The sequence below is a fragment of the Sceloporus occidentalis genome, unplaced genomic scaffold, assembly GCF_023333645.1.
Source record: "Sceloporus occidentalis isolate IW3139 unplaced genomic scaffold, rSceOcc1.0.p SCAF_333, whole genome shotgun sequence".
Taxonomy (NCBI): domain Eukaryota; kingdom Metazoa; phylum Chordata; class Lepidosauria; order Squamata; family Phrynosomatidae; genus Sceloporus; species Sceloporus occidentalis.
In genome coordinates, this window is record NW_028317313.1 from 584146 (window position 1) to 602080 (window position 17935).

The 17935-nt window shown below is 40.4% G+C and overlaps 1 protein-coding gene across 1 annotated transcript; it reads left to right on the forward strand.

Moving 5' to 3' along the window:
• Positions 1-4247: 4247 nt before the first annotated feature.
• LOC149274409 (histone-lysine N-methyltransferase KMT5C-like) lies at positions 4248-12952 on the forward strand. The gene is made up of 8 exons (XM_089505546.1): positions 4248-4357; positions 5488-5653; positions 7731-7840; positions 8580-8743; positions 9705-9724; positions 10325-10461; positions 10770-10927; positions 11517-12952. The coding sequence occupies exons 1-8, from the start codon at positions 4248-4250 to the stop codon at positions 12950-12952; spliced, it is 2301 nt and encodes a 766-aa protein (XP_089361672.1).
• The last annotated feature ends 4983 nt before the right edge of the window (positions 12953-17935 follow it).

Here is a 17935-nt window from a genome sequence, read left to right on the forward strand (position 1 = left end):
ACTGAACCCCTTTATTCAAATGTCCCTCTTCCCCATCCGTAGTTACATTCTGTTTATAGCATTTTTTGGTAGTTATGGTGATTTGGGTTTTTTTATTTGCAGAAGCATTAGTTAAGACCTTTTGTGTTAAAGGGTTAATAGTGTTAGGAAAGCAGCTTGTGTATTCACAAATCTCATGTAAATCCCATTGTAAATCTGGTCAGACCTTGTTAGATGTACAAATTTATACCCCCAAAGCTATCATGTTGAACAGTCCTCTTAATCTAATTTTACTCTACTGAGAGGGTGGTGGATAAGTGGAAGAGTCTCCCAGTGTGTGTGGTAAAGGCCAACAGTGAGGTTTTAGATGTGCATGGGATAGGTGTAAAGCTATCCTGAATCAAAGACCAAGGACTGATTAGGGTCTGAGTCTTTACGCTGGGAAGACGGGCAGACTAGATGGCTGAATGGGTCTGATCTGCCATCAAATTCAGAGGTGCATAGGTGGGTCCCGGTATTTGTTTAAAAATAATGTGTGTGTGTGTGTGTGTGTGTGTGTGCTTATCTCAGGATATCTGCAACATGTCCACATTGTGTAGCAAAAATACTGTGTTTTGTTTTCATGTAACATAGTAACATAGTTCATAAGGTTGAAAAAAGACCAAAGTCCATTAAGTTCAACCTATATACATATTGTGTCCCTACTGTGTTGATCCAGAGGAAGGCAAAAAACCCTTTTGAAGCAGATGCCAATTGCCCCATACCAGGGGGAAAATTCCTTCCAAATATGGCAATCAGAATAAATCCCTGGATCAACGTTCTGTCCCTATTAATCTAATATCCATAACTTGTAATATTATTGCTTTCAAGAAACACGTCCAGGCTCCTTTTGAACTCTTTTATTGAGTTTACCATTACCACTTCCTCTGGCAGAGAGTTCCATAATCTCACCGCTCTTACTGTAAAGAACCCCCGTCTGTGCTGGTGTAGAAACCTTCTTTCCTCCAACCGTAGAGGATGTCCCCTTGTTATAGATACAGTCCTGGGAGTGATCTCTGTACTGCCCCCTTATATATTTATACATAGTTATTAAGTCCCCCACCAGTTTTTTGGGTTTTTTTTCTTCCAAACTAAATAACCCTAATTTTGATAATCTTTCTGGGTACTGTAGTCCTCCCATTCCCCTTATTACTCTGGTTGCCCGTCTTTGAACCCTCTCCAGCTCCACTATATCTTTCTTGTACACTGGTGCCCAGTACTGTACACAGTATTCCATGTGTGGTCTGACTAGTGACTTGTACAGTGGTAGAATTATTTCCTTGTCGTGGGCATCTATGCCCCTTTTGATGCACCCCATGATTTTATTTGCCTTAGCAGCAGCTGCCTGACACTGGTCGCTACAGGTAATATTGGTTGAAAGTTGTAGTTGATGTGGGCGACCTTACATGTGCAACAACCTTTCTAGGAGATCACCGGTTGCGCTTTTCAAACAGTGACCAAGTGAATTCCCAGTGCAAAGGCTTACTGAAGATGCTGGAGACCCAGTCATTGGTGTGTGTGTGTCTCATTATATATATATATATATATCACACATACACAGTCAGCTACTACAGAAATATATATATTACACATACATACACAACCCCACAGGCAATTTTACATTAGTTTGATATTCTAGGTGCCAGCTAATGCTACTCGATAACAATGCAAATGAGCCCAAGTTCACTGAACAAGGCTTTCCAGCATTAAGGTGTAAACCGTTTCCTGTGTAGACCTCTGACTTCATCCCTGGAGAAGCCCGCTGCAGCAGCAGGTGTAAACATGGCATAGTAGCCCATAGTGCTATTTCTAATGAGCTGTGTGTAGTGAGTATCTTTAATTCAGGCCCCAGAGTATAAGAGCATACATGATTCTGTAGGTGAAAGGCAGCAGACAAACATCCAACAAGGCTTGGGTGGGTCGGCGGTTGTCAGTGTAGGTGTTTTTAATGTTACACGTAAATGGATACAACTAAATCTACGTATATCTGTCGCTACTTATAAGCAACGCCGAAACAATGTTTTACACAAACGTGTGAAATTCAGTAAAGGGTAAGTGTGTTCCAAGGTTGCAAAGGGCTCTCCAGACATTGATTAGTTTCTTCAGCTGTTAGGCTGGTGTTGGTATAAATTTCTGAAACCATTTGTCTTAAGACACTTACTTTGCTTACTTTGCTTATTCATTAGGATATTAGCAACGGTTAGTTAATTTCTGCAAGGATTTTAACATTAAATTCTTAAGGTTCCATTCTGAGGTGGGTTTGTGGTGAAGAAATGATTTAGAATAGCTGTTGAGCACACTGTGCCCTGTTGGTATAGCTTTGGGAATTGATACTGAGGAGGAATCTGTATTTAATCCTAAAGTGGGAGTCCCGTGGGAAAATAATTTTCTCCTTGAGCATAACTGCCAGTGCTGGATATGTTATGGTATAGTATTGGTCGGCATTGACCAAAACCTGGTTTTCTCCTTTTGTTCCAATAAACCTTTTTATCTGCTGGCCTGGAGGCTGCCGTTGTCAGTCATGTGACATTTTGGGTGACTTTTCCTACACCATCGTTCTGAGCAGATTCTTTGCCAATGCTAATGAAGTCCTTTCCTCTATAGACTATGAGTCAGTGTTCACCAGGGTGATTAACCCCTTCAAGACCCGGACGTACCTGGTACTTCCTGGTCAAAGGTCACTGCCAGACTGGGACGTACCAGGTACGTCATCGATGATGCGCGATCCAGCGTCGTTATGAAAGCTGGGATCGCGAGGGGCGGCTGCTACTGATCCGTAGCAGCCGCCCCCCCCCCCCCCCCCCTCGATTGCGTTGAAGCGAATCACGAGCACGGAATTAAGATATTAAAAATAAAAACTGCGGTCTTCAGCTGACGGTTGAAGACAAACGCCGGTCCTGAAGGGGTTAAAACAGAGCCGTTCTGTTTCCCACAGTCAGTATGATGTTTGTCTAGTAGAATGGGCTAAGATCGCAAAGGAGGAGAATACGTGGTTGTCTGAAAACATTATAGTATTGAAAATGTATTTTTTATCTGATCCTAGAAATAAAAAATGGTGGAGTTAGGCTAACCAAGATGAAGATATTGCATAAAACTGTGACCTATAAGAGTTTGTGCTGCAATTTTGTTAAGTTTGTCAGGGGCGTCCAACATGCGGCCCACGGGCCAAATGTGGCCCTCGAGGTGCGGCCCGCATAAGATCGGCAGCCAGGGCAACCGATCATGCGCGGGCCGCACCTCGAGCCCTGCTACTTACCTGTGGGAGGGTCTTCTGTACTGCATAGAGGAAGCGGAACCTAGCAGAGTCCAGGTGACATCACATGACTCTGCTCCAGTCCTGCTTCCTCTGTGCAGTACCAGAGAACGCAGAGGGAGGCCGCGCCCTCTGCTGAAGTCTGAGTGGTATCGAGGAGCTGCAGTGCAGGTAAGGGGGTGGGGAGGGTGTTTGAATGAGTATGCGTGATTGAGGGAATTAATCTGTGAATGAGTGTGTGATAGCATGGATGTGTAAGTGCTGGAACCTAGGCATGATGGGACTGATTGCTGTTAGCAATCACACTCCTATCATACCAAGTCATCCAGTACATGCTGAAACCTAGCTAGCTGCCCCCCTTGTGTATTGATGCTGCCAGCAGTATGGGGTCTATGCATCACTTACAGCGACCCTGTACCAGCATTTACTGGCTGCCTGGGTATGATAGGAGTGTGATTGCTAACAGCAATCACACTCCTATCATGCCAAGTCATATTGCTAATTTTTTTTGTCCAATTGTGGTGTTACCTACTTTTATTAAAAATGTGAGGTTTTTTTTAATTTTTAAAGGTGGGGGGTCTTTCGGTTTTGGCTAAGTGAACCGTGAATGTTTTGGTCCAGAATGTTCATTTTGGTGCATCCCTAGAATAAATTGAAGTATTTCATTTTTAATTATCCTGAATTTGTAGTCACAAACCTTTCTAGGGCCAGAAATCAGTGAGAGGAAAAGTAAAGGTTTTGTTTCATTTACTTTTTTAATCTGCATATCTTCTTATTAAAGGCCATATTTTCTCACAGTGAAAAATGAGTGTGGCCCTCGCACATATACAATTCTGCTGAAGTGGCCCACTGCAGAAAACTTGGACAACCCTGGTTTGTTATGGTACATAATTATTGTAATACTTCTGAATATTATAATATTTGTTGTTCCATTTTGTTTAGGCGAGAACAGTATGAAACAAGGCTTGATAATACTATGAGTTTCAATCGAGTGACGGCAATCGAGCTCTGTGAAAATGACGATTTGGCGACTAGTTTGGTGCTTGACCCATATTTGGGGTTCAGAACCCACAAAATGAAAATTAGGTGAGTTTCTTTCCCTGTGTATGTGCAAAAGTGTGTTGCTGGTTTTTGTAGACGTCGGCCACGAGTTCCCCGTGTCAGATATGAACCAGGGAGGCGTATTTCAGGTGCTCTACAATTTAATGCAACAATCCTATGGAAAACATACATTTTTCTCATTTAGCATAAAATATACAGTGCTGTATAAAAAAAAAAAAGACTTGCTTTGATCTCATTTTGATCCAGTAAACCTCCTTCATCTGCAGACCACTGTCAGTCATTTTGGGTGAATTTCCTTGCTCGAACATGACACTGAGCTGATTCTTCATGGCAATGCTAATGAAGTCTGTTCCTCCATAAACTTTTATTATTTAGCGTATCCAGCTGGGTGAAAGTCCATTATTCTAGCGTATGCCTAAATTGTTAACTTGTGGCTGTCTGAAAACAAAATTATTCAAAACTAGTAAACATCACAATATTTTTGAAATTATAACTACTAATAGCATGTTGTGGGAGTTCCCCTTTAAGGTTCTTTTAAAGAACATACGCTTTTAGCAGGACTCCACTGAGGCTGTCCTGTTATTAGATGGTTATGTTGGAAGCTGGAGAAGAAATACCATACATGCATTTTAAAACCTTATATGTTTAAATTCTGGCTAGAGCACTACCAGTGCTTTCTTGCTCGAGCCACATCGTGTTTTAGGGCAGAGTTCCAGGATACCATTTCATACCCCGGTGCACGGCCGCGGCATGGAAACACAATGCATAGTTAATAAGGTTTTTTGAACATAACCTCCTCTCCTTAACCATCCGTTATTTAAGGCCAAATCATCATCTTCAGGAGAAACTCACTGTGATTGGTTTACTGCAATGCATATTTTACCGAAAAAATTCTTCAAACCCCCGGAAAAAACCGTTGGTGCTTTTTAATGAGAAAGTAAACATAATCTGCAGAAGTGGCTGGGTTATTGTCAATTACATTAACGGGCTAATTCCAGTGTCCCACTTTCATAACCAGAAAACCCCAGGAGGCAAAAATCTGTCTGCTGTTAGGATTAAAGTGTATGTAGCGCTTGCTTCGTGGATGCATTTTTTGTTTTGTTTTATTTTGTATTTGTTGTAATCCTTGCCATTTGTGCTTCTCACTTTTGCAGTCCAATGCCTTCTATAAGGAGGCAACATCATTTGCGTGAAGCACTCCAAACATTCCGTAAGAAAAAGGACCTGGATGAAGCATTTCGACTGCTTACGATGGGAGATTGGGCCAAACAATACTTCCACAACCGTACAAAACAGCAAGAACTCGCACTTAAGACGCATGTAAGCTACTTCACTGTGTAGGATCTTTTCTCTGTTCCATCAAATCTATTTTGATATAGAATTACACACTTAACTAGTCATTGTATTAGCCAATAAGTATAACCCCCTAGGTGCAATACCACGCAGGTGACCTGCTAAGGGAGTAGTCATTTTTCAAAATTAGAACCAATTTGCCATTTTATGTCCTACAACTTTTGCACCAGAGCAGCTAATATAGTGTAAGGGGAATGTTACCTGACAGCATAAGGTCTGTAAGGGTCAGATAAATACGCTATGCAAATGTTAAGAAGCTCTGTTTTTAATGCTTAAGAAAACCAGTAACAAGCAGGTGTTCTCACCGAAGTAACCCTGACAGCCCTGCTTTATTACAGAAATGATGGCGCATTTTAAAAATGTCTTTCATATTACAACTGAAAGCTACTTTAAGGGGGCGTGGTTAGCCTGCCAAGGAAGATGGCTGCTTAATTTGTGAGCTCCTCACCACCCGGTCTTTACATCTGCGCATTGCACCTGCTAAGCCTGATATGGGCAGAAATAAAAAGACCCCGTTGGACCCTGGTACCCCAGGGACCAGCAGCAAGCCTCCTGCGGCGTCCCTCTGGGAATATTTCCACACCCTGGCCCTGCTACACTCGCAGCCAGAGGAACCAGAAATGGCGTGGGCCTCCACGTGCTCACAGGCCTCAGACGAGGGCTTATCTCAAAAGTGCCCCGAGCCCTCCGCCAGGGACTGGCGTCTTCGCTCCCAACCAAGGATGACTTTAGCCTCCTCGTGACTGAGGTAAAGGAAACCGTCCGGGCTGAGGTCACGGCGCTGCGGGCGGATCTCTCGAGACTGGACGCGAGGGTCACCTCTGCCGAAACCAGGGTTCGCGAGGTGGATCGCCAACTCTCCACAGTTCAACGCTCCTGTTCCTCCCAGCTCGCCACTCTGTTCTACCACCTGGAGGACTTGGATAACAGGGGTTGACGTTCTAACATCCGCGTGCGGGGTATGCCCGAGGGCGAGCACCCTGAAGATCTCAAGGGCCTACTGGACCGCCTGTTCTCGCTGATGCTGGGAGAAAACCCATCAAGCTTGACTGGGCTCACAGGGCCCTACGATACCGGGTGGCCCTCCTTGGGACATCATCTGCTGTCTGCACAGTTTTGCTCTCAAGGAGGAAATCATGCGGGCGGCACGAGCCCGTCGGTCCTGGTCCTTTGAGGGACACCAGGTTTCCCTTTTCCAGGAACTTTCTCGGTTTACGCTCCAGGCTTGACGGGCGCTTCGACCAGTTGCTGCGATCCTACAAGACCACCAGATCGCCTACAGATGGGGATTTCCGTTTACCTTGACGGCGCGCGGAGGTGCCGCTACCGCCACGGTCCGGACTCCTGCTGATGTTGCACCTTTTCTGCACGCACTGGATTTACCGTCTGTCGAAGCGGAGGACTGTTTTGACAGGGACCCGGGCCTGGGGCTGCCCCAGCGTGGAGACCGTCGACCGAGGGCCGTGACGCAGCGGAGCACGCCCGGAACTCACGGCGGGAGGATTAACTGTCGAGCACCGTGCCTCCTCGACCCGACCGCTTCAGCTTGTATGCCTACGTGCCTGCCTTTTTTCGATAGCTGCAGTCGCCGCTATGGTGCCCTGCACCTTGGGGGACTTTGCTACTCTCGCCATGCAGGTCGTGTGGCTCATGTGAGCTACTTTGTTGTTTGTTTTGTTTTTATTTTGTTTATCTTTATTTACTTTATCACAGGGTTTTGCTGGCTGCTGCTGCGGTGCGTCTCTTACGTGTCCTGACCTACTCCTTGCAATGTTGCGCTGTTGGGGTTTTTTAGTTTTTATTTTATCTGTGTATATATTCTCTCCTGGTGCTGGACGTGGGCCGAAGCCCTTTGATACGTGCAACCTCAGCTGTGTTGATGGGCGCCTCTGGCATTCTCCTGGGCAAATAAGCCTTTTCAGGAATTGTATCTTTTTGTCACTAGAATCCAACTATAAAGTGTGACATAACACAAGTTGCAAATACCTTTTTGGAAATGAACTAGCTACTTCCTTCTCATCAAGTGTTTTTGTTTCATTTTCAGATATTCCGCTATCTGCGGATGTTCCTCCCGGAAAGTGGCTTTATGATACTTTCCTGTAATCGTTATTCACAGGAAAGCAATGGAGGCAAAGTAGTATCTACAAAGTCATGGTAAATCTGTTATATACCTTTGGTGTTTTTTTTATATTTTTTATTTCTTGTCAGATATTGATCCACTCAGTCTACTTTGTCTAGAGAGGATGATACTCTAGAACATGTCCTGGTTGCTTTTGATGTGGATCCTGGCTAGAACAGGAATTCACACAAGCAAGGATGACCATAGGTCTAAAATCCGATTGTAAAAATGCACATGCCCCAAATGGGTCCCTTTTGCTCCCAAATAGCTAGGCAAACCTATGCATGGTTTCACTGTACTGGGGGGGGGGGGATGTTGCTAAACACATATTGGGGTGCTGTGTGACAGTGGCATATACCAGGAGTTATAAATTCATACATGAAGTAAAATGGTTGTGTGTGTGTGTGTGGAAAAAGCAAAAAATGTCTTGTCCTTAAAACAAACAAACAAAACCAGGGTTCAGTAAATATGAGATGAAAATCACAGCTAAACATGAGCACCGCAGGAATGTTAAAATGGCCTTTGTCACGAAGGGTACCAAAAATGAAATCAACCATTGTCACGAAGGGGTGAAACCAAACTTTTGGCTGTTTGAGCTCTGTTTGCTGTCTTTATATTCTAATTTTGTCATGTTATGTATTTCCATAAGCAAAATGTACATCTTGTGAGGTTGTCACGCCTGACTTGTTTGTCACTACAAGTTGGAGCCTGTCAGTGAATTTGTCGAAAGCCCTTTTTGACCGTAGGGGTTTCTTTCACTTTGTTTTTCTTTAGGACAAAGAATGAAAAAATTGAACTGCTTGTTGGGTGTATTGCCGAACTACCCAAAGCAGATGAAAGCCTCCTTCGTTTTGGTGATAATGACTTCAGTGTCATGTACTCCACTCGAAAGAGATGCGCACAGCTCTGGTTAGGGCCTGCTGCTTTCATCAATCATGGTAAGTGATCACAAAAAACTAATAGGTTTAGTAAGAAATCCATGTTTTGTTTTGTTCCCTATACATATACTCACGTTAGGCCTGAGTACTAGGAATAGGATGTGTTTCTGATCACGTGACAACTGTAAGAGGATCATCTTTCGAATGGTAGTATATTACATGAATGGTCTGATATGACTAGGAATATTCCAATATTGCCCATACATGGTAGAACCTACTCTAACTGACTACAGCACTCAAGCTCCATCATCTTACTACCATCTGTCTTCTACACGTGCTGTGTGTATGTGTATATATATATATATATATATATATATATATACCGTATTTGCTCAATTATAAGATGACCCCCCCCCCCAAAGGTGAATATTTAGGCAAAATATTCACATGTTAACTATTTTCATATTTAATAAAAACTTTTGTCAACCTGCCCCCCCCCCATTATGCAGTGTGCCCCATAGAAATGCCTTATAGCCCCCTATATGCTACTCTGCCTCACAGATATGCTCTTTAACCCCCTATTTGCCACTCTGCCCCAGATATGCTTTATACACCCCCTATAAGCCTTTTAACCCCCTCATCGAAGCCCCAGAGGAAGTGCCGGCAGCAGCGGAGGTTGCATATCTCCACTGGCTGCTAGAGGGAAGGATCGAGGTCCCCTGCAGCACTGCACGGGATCTGGATCTTAGTCTTCTTATAGTCAGACCTCTATTTTAGGTCTGATTATAAGCTGACCTTGAATATAAGACAAGGAATATATTTTAGAGCATTTGCTTAAAACAAACCTTGTTGTATCGAGCAAATATGGTACTGTTTTGATCAAACAAACTGTGCTAAATATATTATGAATTTACATTCAATCTGCTCAAAAATAGCTGACTTTCCCTTTATTAAAAGCATTTACATTCTATTTTTCCCTTTCTATTTTATTTGGCTTTCCATTTGTTATGGATCACTGAAGACTGTCGGCCGAACTGCAAGGTAACCCATACTTTTTCCAATGCCTTATATATAATAGACTTGTGTGATTCTCTGAGTAGGTTTTATCTTGTCAGCCTTAATTTTTCATTGATGTAGTTAATGTTTTATAACACCTTGCACCTTTTGTTGATGGATACGTCTCTTGGGACAATTCCCCTTGGGGATGCTTTCCAAAATACTACCTTGTACAGCCCTGTACACCATGTTTATGCATACCTCCGATGTGTTCTGATTTTGGTGGAGTTGGGATCATGGGTTGTTATGGAGATCTTCTGATCATGAGCAACCCCACTGTAAAAGCTATCTTTGGCTGCTCCAAGCAGTATCGTCCACCAATCAGTGGTGTGAAAGAGCTCCCTTTTGAATCAATTGGCGTGCTTCTTGTGCATGTGCACTATGGGTGTTTTTTGGCCTGAACACAACTCCTGAAAAGAAGTGTGTGTGTGTAAAAGGTGCAAATGTATGAGGTTTCTGGCAACATGCATTTGCAAGGGGAACACTATGTAAATTTCGAGACCTCTCGACTATCGTATGCTGGAATGTCCATTTAAGAAACTGTTGGGTTTCTGGACGAAAACAGGAGCTAAACTTTCTGTTTAGTTTGTGCCAACAGAGCGAAACACTGCTTGCGTGAAAGTTCTCAGGGACATTAAGCCAGATGAAGAAATTACATGCTTCTATGGAGACAGCTTTTTTGGAGAAAAGAATGAATTGTGTGAATGCTGCACATGTGAGAGGTGAGTCTTCCTCTGGGTTAACCATTTGTGTGCTGCTGTTCTGCACTTAAAGGGACATTTTGTTGATACAAAGCTACATTTACTATATTATATGGTGAAGCAGAATATTTTACATGGGACGCAATCTTTAATGTGACCCTTTAACCTCATGTGTGTGAATTTTTAGAGGGCGATCCCATTGTTCACAGTAGCTCATGAGGGAAATGTACACTTGAAACATCTGCTGGTTTGAATGTATAAATGTCACGGTTGCCTCCACTTGTGTGTTCAGACTTATTTATATTGGTCTTGGAATGTTTTTCTTGCAGAAAAGGTGAGGGGGCTTTTAAGTTGCAGAAAAATCAGCCTGAATCTACCTCATTGGAGAAATACCAGTTCAGAGAGACTGATGGCCGTTTGCAAAGGTTGAGAAAGTGCAATTGCAAACCAAATCTACATGGTGCTGGGCGACAAAAGAGCCACCACGGTTAGTTCACAGGCTTTTTTCATTTGTTTTATTTTTGTGTGTGTGTATATAGCAACTTGATTTAGCATTGTTGTCCACCACTTCTGTTATCTATCCTAATGGAATATTTATTGTTGTTTTCCTTTGTCTACATTTCATGCTGATGGGGCTCTCTTGATAATTGCCAGCATAACTTCTTGTGCAGTAGCAAGTCTTTAGGCAATTGCTTACCCTTTTTACTCTGTAAATTTCTATCACCTTAGTTACAGTGGTGTTTTTTTTTTTGTACTTCTATGACTGGAAAGTCTATTCACAGTATATACCCTTTCTATAAAGCAGAATGTTCTCAAATCTCTCCCTCAGTCTACCACCATCTGCCCCTTATGCAATGAAAGATGCTCGTCTTAAATATTAAGTTTTCTGTCACTCTTGTACAGTGTGCATTCTTAATATATTCTTGTTTTATTAGGCCTTTTTAATAGCAAATAGAAATTACTGTAAATGTATTTATTTTATTTATTTGACTATATCTATGATGTCTCTTGTGTTGCGTACTGTCTGCTTCTTGAATTCTACACATAAGTATTTGAAATTTATGTTTGTTTTCCAGGCTCCAAAACAAGGCGATCACCCAGCCTGAAAAAGAGTCCAACAAACAGCAGAAACACAGCTCTTTTTCTAAGACTTGGGTCCTCGCCTGTTTTTCCTCGTTCCCAAACTTATTATGTTAATTCATTGAGGTACTCGCCCTCTAGTGGCATAAATCCAGTTTTGCCAATGAAGGTAGCAGTGCCAGAGGGGACTCTTTTGAAAGATGTGCGTATCGTCCTCCATAATTACAGAAGGTGTAACGATTGCTCCCGTTTCCAGAGTCCACGTGACGGCCAGTGCTGTAAACTAAGAAAAGAGCCTGTAGTGTCTCTTCGACGACAAACTATCAGTCCTCATAAAACGGTTGGACAGGCAAATCGTCAAGTCCAAGATCCTGAAACTGTTACCGATCAAAATGCCAAAGACGGATTTTGGTATAAACCATGTTTAGAGGAAAATGGGTTTGGAGAGGATGATATAGATGTGTGGAGTGAAGGTGAGTCTTTGTGCTCTTTTCCAAGTTTGGAATTTCCACCCGACAGAGGTGCCCTAGGGTCTGTTTGTGAACAAGATGTTCCAATGCCATTGTTGGAAAGTAACACATTACCTCGTGATTTAGAGATTGATTTTGTACCTGTTGGCTCTTTAGCTGAGAACACTCCATGCCTGCTGAATGATGCAGGGTTCTCAAAATCAAGCACCCTTTCAGCCAAACAATTTGGGTTAACTCATTATGTTACTGTCAACCTTGGCAAACGTATCGTGCCAGAACCTGAGAGTTTGAAGTCAATTGGCCCAATCGTAAACTGTCCAGATGCAACGCATGATGACAGTTTACCGAAGACCCAACAGGACCGTTTAAAATGTCAAATGTTTAGGGTGATCTCTGAAGCACACAGCCACCCAGAAACTCCAAATGTGGGACCTCTGCCATCAAACAAGCCATATACGAGCAAAACCTTCTCTCTGAGATCCAGACGGGTGATGTTTAAAGAGAGATTGGATGCAAGTAGCAAAATAGACTTGAAACTAAATCAAAGAACATATGTTAACCCAGGTCAAAGTCACCCGAACCTTAATGGACACGCGAAGACTCGGACTGCCGGTAGCATACCTCATCAACTTAATCTGGATGGAGAGAGGGAACCCAGCTCTCTAATTCACTTGGATCCCAAATTGTCTCTAAAGCCATACGTTGAGCTGGGTTTCAACAACCACCTCCAGCGGAAACTCTCAGGTACCGGAGGAATTCCTAACTCTGTGTTGACTGCAGAAGGGGCTGTGGGCCATTTAAAACGGGAAAGCGGCTCGACCAAATTAAAAAACGTAATAGAAACAAAAAAAAGGAATGTGACTTTTAGCCCTTTCACACCTTCCAAGAGACTACGTCTTGTGGTTAATCACGGATCCATAGATTTGGATGTGGCATCCACATCGAGTGAAGAAGCTAGTTGAAGAGCCTCGTTGACTTTTGTTTTGTTCCTTTTCAGCTACATAGTGTCATGTCCTGATTAGATTGACCTGAGCTATTAAAGGAGAGTTTACTGGTGCTGAGTTGTCTGAATATTTAGCTTGGGGTGGGTGCTACATTATTTTCTTTCCTGTGTTTTTTATTTTTTTATTTTAATTTTTTTTTTTATATATATATATTTTTGTTTGATGTAATAGCCAGTACTAATAGTCTCCAACTTTCCACAGAAATGTATGGATTTAAAAACTGATTTGCCTTAGTCTTGAACACAGGTTGAAAAACTTCCAGATAACCTTGTATCAACCATTTATTGATTTAAAAGTAATGTTCACAGTAGAACAGAACGGTAATATATTTATCCTGCAATTTTACATTAACTTTCAGCCTTTTGTGCGCTAATCTTTTTAACGGTGCTAAATCCACTACTCTTCTGAATGAGTGATTCAATAGGCACTTGTTCAGAGTTGCAGTAATTATGTTTTCTGTTGTGCTAGGGGAGTGTGTGTAGAATTTGGGGAGCAATGATTGTGTGTTAGGGGAGTGTGTGTAGAATTTGGGGAGCAATGATTGTGTGTACAATTGGAACTAAAGATTTTGTCTGTCTGCAATTCAAAGTAAAACCTTAAGCATGGTTGAATGTATTTTGTTTTCTTTTTCCCTTTGATGCAAAGTGACAAAGCTGTGTTCTCTCCCACTCACCAGTTTAGCTGTTGCTTAACATTTTCTACTTTTCACTGTTTTTAATTACTCCTTTCTGTGTTTTTAAATGTCTAAATTTATCAGTCATGTATGAAGCCAACACCCTCTGAAATAAGTGAATAGAATATAAAAGCCAAAATATGAAAACTGAACACATATACCCATCTTTTATCTAACCTATATATCTTAAGGGCTGACTGGTTGCAGGTACATTTTCTATGGCCACAAGTTTGTTTGTTTTTCTCTGGGGGGGGTATGGCAATCTACTGCAGCCTCTGACATCTTGTCAAATGTATAATTAATCCTTGGATAATCCCCAGGTGCTATGAACAGTTATGATGAACTTGTGCATTTGCTGTTGTGAGAATGTATTTGTCGGTCAATAAAGATTGTCAATGTAATGCAATGGAAAAGAGACCTTTTGATGACTGCACTTTTGTGTTTGTGGGCAGGAATGTCACACTCATGTATGAAGTAACAATACCAGACAATTTTAACTTTCCTTTAAGGATTGTCTACCATTTGCTTAAACATTCACCTCCTACTGTTGAGTTTGTCTACAGCCCTGTACAGAATCTTGATTTGTTGATCTCCAGTGGCTATGTTGCAGCAACTTTGCAGGATTCTGGGTTATTTACCTGATGTGGTAAGTGAATGAGATGTGGCATGATACAACATTTTCTGTATGGAGATTTGAATGAACAGTTTGTGTATTGTTATCTATGATATTGTATTAATATGTAATAAAGTACGAAACTCTAACTCTAACTCTAACTCTAACTCTAACTCTAACTCTAACTCTAACTCTAACTCTAACTCTAACTCTAACTCTAACTCTAACTCTAACTCTAACTCTAACTCTAACTCTAACTCTAACTCTAACTCTAACTCTAACTCTAACTCTAACTCTAACTCTAACTCTAACTCTAACTCTAACTCTAACTCTAACTCTAACTCTAACTCTAACTCTAACTCTAACTCTAACTCTAACTCTAACTCTAACTCTAACTCTAACTCTAACTCTAACTCTAACTCTAACTCTAACTCTAACTCTAACTCTAACTCTAACTCTAACTCTAACTCTAACTCTAACTCTAACTCTAACTCTAACTCTAACTCTAACTCTAACTCTAACTCTAACTCTAACTCTAACTCTAACTCTAACTCTAACTCTAACTCTAACTCTAACTCTAACTCTAACTCTAACTCTAACTCTAACTCTAACTCTAACTCTAACTCTAACTCTAACTCTAACTCTAACTCTAACTCTAACTCTAACTCTAACTCTAACTCTAACTCTAACTCTAACTCTAACTCTAACTCTAACTCTAACTCTAACTCTAACTCTAACTCTAACTCTAACTCTAACTCTAACTCTAACTCTAACTCTAACTCTAACTCTAACTCTAACTCTAACTCTAACTCTAACTCTAACTCTAACTCTAACTCTAACTCTAACTCTAACTCTAACTCTAACTCTAACTCTAACTCTAACTCTAACTCTAACTCTAACTCTAACTCTAACTCTAACTCTAACTCTAACTCTAACTCTAACTCTAACTCTAACTCTAACTCTAACTCTAACTCTAACTCTAACTCTAACTCTAACTCTAACTCTAACTCTAACTCTAACTCTAACTCTAACTCTAACTCTAACTCTAACTCTAACTCTAACTCTAACTCTAACTCTAACTCTAACTCTAACTCTAACTCTAACTCTAACTCTAACTCTAACTCTAACTCTAACTCTAACTCTAACTCTAACTCTAACTCTAACTCTAACTCTAACTCTAACTCTAACTCTAACTCTAACTCTAACTCTAACTCTAACTCTAACTCTAACTCTAACTCTAACTCTAACTCTAACTCTAACTCTAACTCTAACTCTAACTCTAACTCTAACTCTAACTCTAACTCTAACTCTAACTCTAACTCTAACTCTAACTCTAACTCTAACTCTAACTCTAACTCTAACTCTAACTCTAACTCTAACTCTAACTCTAACTCTAACTCTAACTCTAACTCTAACTCTAACTCTAACTCTAACTCTAACTCTAACTCTAACTCTAACTCTAACTCTAACTCTAACTCTAACTCTAACTCTAACTCTAACTCTAACTCTAACTCTAACTCTAACTCTAACTCTAACTCTAACTCTAACTCTAACTCTAACTCTAACTCTAACTCTAACTCTAACTCTAACTCTAACTCTAACTCTAACTCTAACTCTAACTCTAACTCTAACTCTAACTCTAACTCTAACTCTAACTCTAACTCTAACTCTAACTCTAACTCTAACTCTAACTCTAACTCTAACTCTAACTCTAACTCTAACTCTAACTCTAACTCTAACTCTAACTCTAACTCTAACTCTAACTCTAACTCTAACTCTAACTCTAACTCTAACTCTAACTCTAACTCTAACTCTAACTCTAACTCTAACTCTAACTCTAACTCTAACTCTAACTCTAACTCTAACTCTAACTCTAACTCTAACTCTAACTCTAACTCTAACTCTAACTCTAACTCTAACTCTAACTCTAACTCTAACTCTAACTCTAACTCTAACTCTAACTCTAACTCTAACTCTAACTCTAACTCTAACTCTAACTCTAACTCTAACTCTAACTCTAACTCTAACTCTAACTCTAACTCTAACTCTAACTCTAACTCTAACTCTAACTCTAACTCTAACTCTAACTCTAACTCTAACTCTAACTCTAACTCTAACTCTAACTCTAACTCTAACTCTAACTCTAACTCTAACTCTAACTCTAACTCTAACTCTAACTCTAACTCTAACTCTAACTCTAACTCTAACTCTAACTCTAACTCTAACTCTAACTCTAACTCTAACTCTAACTCTAACTCTAACTCTAACTCTAACTCTAACTCTAACTCTAACTCTAACTCTAACTCTAACTCTAACTCTAACTCTAACTCTAACTCTAACTCTAACTCTAACTCTAACTCTAACTCTAACTCTAACTCTAACTCTAACTCTAACTCTAACTCTAACTCTAACTCTAACTCTAACTCTAACTCTAACTCTAACTCTAACTCTAACTCTAACTCTAACTCTAACTCTAACTCTAACTCTAACTCTAACTCTAACTCTAACTCTAACTCTAACTCTAACTCTAACTCTAACTCTAACTCTAACTCTAACTCTAACTCTAACTCTAACTCTAACTCTAACTCTAACTCTAACTCTAACTCTAACTCTAACTCTAACTCTAACTCTAACTCTAACTCTAACTCTAACTCTAACTCTAACTCTAACTCTAACTCTAACTCTAACTCTAACTCTAACTCTAACTCTAACTCTAACTCTAACTCTAACTCTAACTCTAACTCTAACTCTAACTCTAACTCTAACTCTAACTCTAACTCTAACTCTAACTCTAACTCTAACTCTAACTCTAACTCTAACTCTAACTCTAACTCTAACTCTAACTCTAACTCTAACTCTAACTCTAACTCTAACTCTAACTCTAACTCTAACTCTAACTCTAACTCTAACTCTAACTCTAACTCTAACTCTAACTCTAACTCTAACTCTAACTCTAACTCTAACTCTAACTCTAACTCTAACTCTAACTCTAACTCTAACTCTAACTCTAACTCTAACTCTAACTCTAACTCTAACTCTAACTCTAACTCTAACTCTAACTCTAACTCTAACTCTAACTCTAACTCTAACTCTAACTCTAACTCTAACTCTAACTCTAACTCTAACTCTAACTCTAACTCTAACTCTAACTCTAACTCTAACTCTAACTCTAACTCTAACTCTAACTCTAACTCTAACTCTAACTCTAACTCTAACTCTAACTCTAACTCTAACTCTAACTCTAACTCTAACTCTAACTCTAACTCTAACTCTAACTCTAACTCTAACTCTAACTCTAACTCTAACTCTAACTCTAACTCTAACTCTAACTCTAACTCTAACTCTAACTCTAACTCTAACTCTAACTCTAACTCTAACTCTAACTCTAACTCTAACTCTAACTCTAACTCTAACTCTAACTCTAACTCTAACTCTAACTCTAACTCTAACTCTAACTCTAACTCTAACTCTAACTCTAACTCTAACTCTAACTCTAACTCTAACTCTAACTCTAACTCTAACTCTAACTCTAACTCTAACTCTAACTCTAACTCTAACTCTAACTCTAACTCTAACTCTAACTCTAACTCTAACTCTAACTCTAACTCTAACTCTAACTCTAACTCTAACTCTAACTCTAACTCTAACTCTAACT

Coding starts and splice junctions, on each gene's coding strand:
- LOC149274409 (XM_089505546.1), top strand. CDS start 4,248: ATGAGTTTCAATCGAGTGACGGCAATCGAGCTCTGTGAAAATGACGAT. Junction 9,725..10,324: donor ACTGTCGGCCGAACTGCAAG/GTAACCCATACT, acceptor CTTTCTGTTTAG/TTTGTGCCAACAGAGCGAAA. Junction 10,462..10,769: donor GAATGCTGCACATGTGAGAG/GTGAGTCTTCCT, acceptor TTTTTCTTGCAG/AAAAGGTGAGGGGGCTTTTA.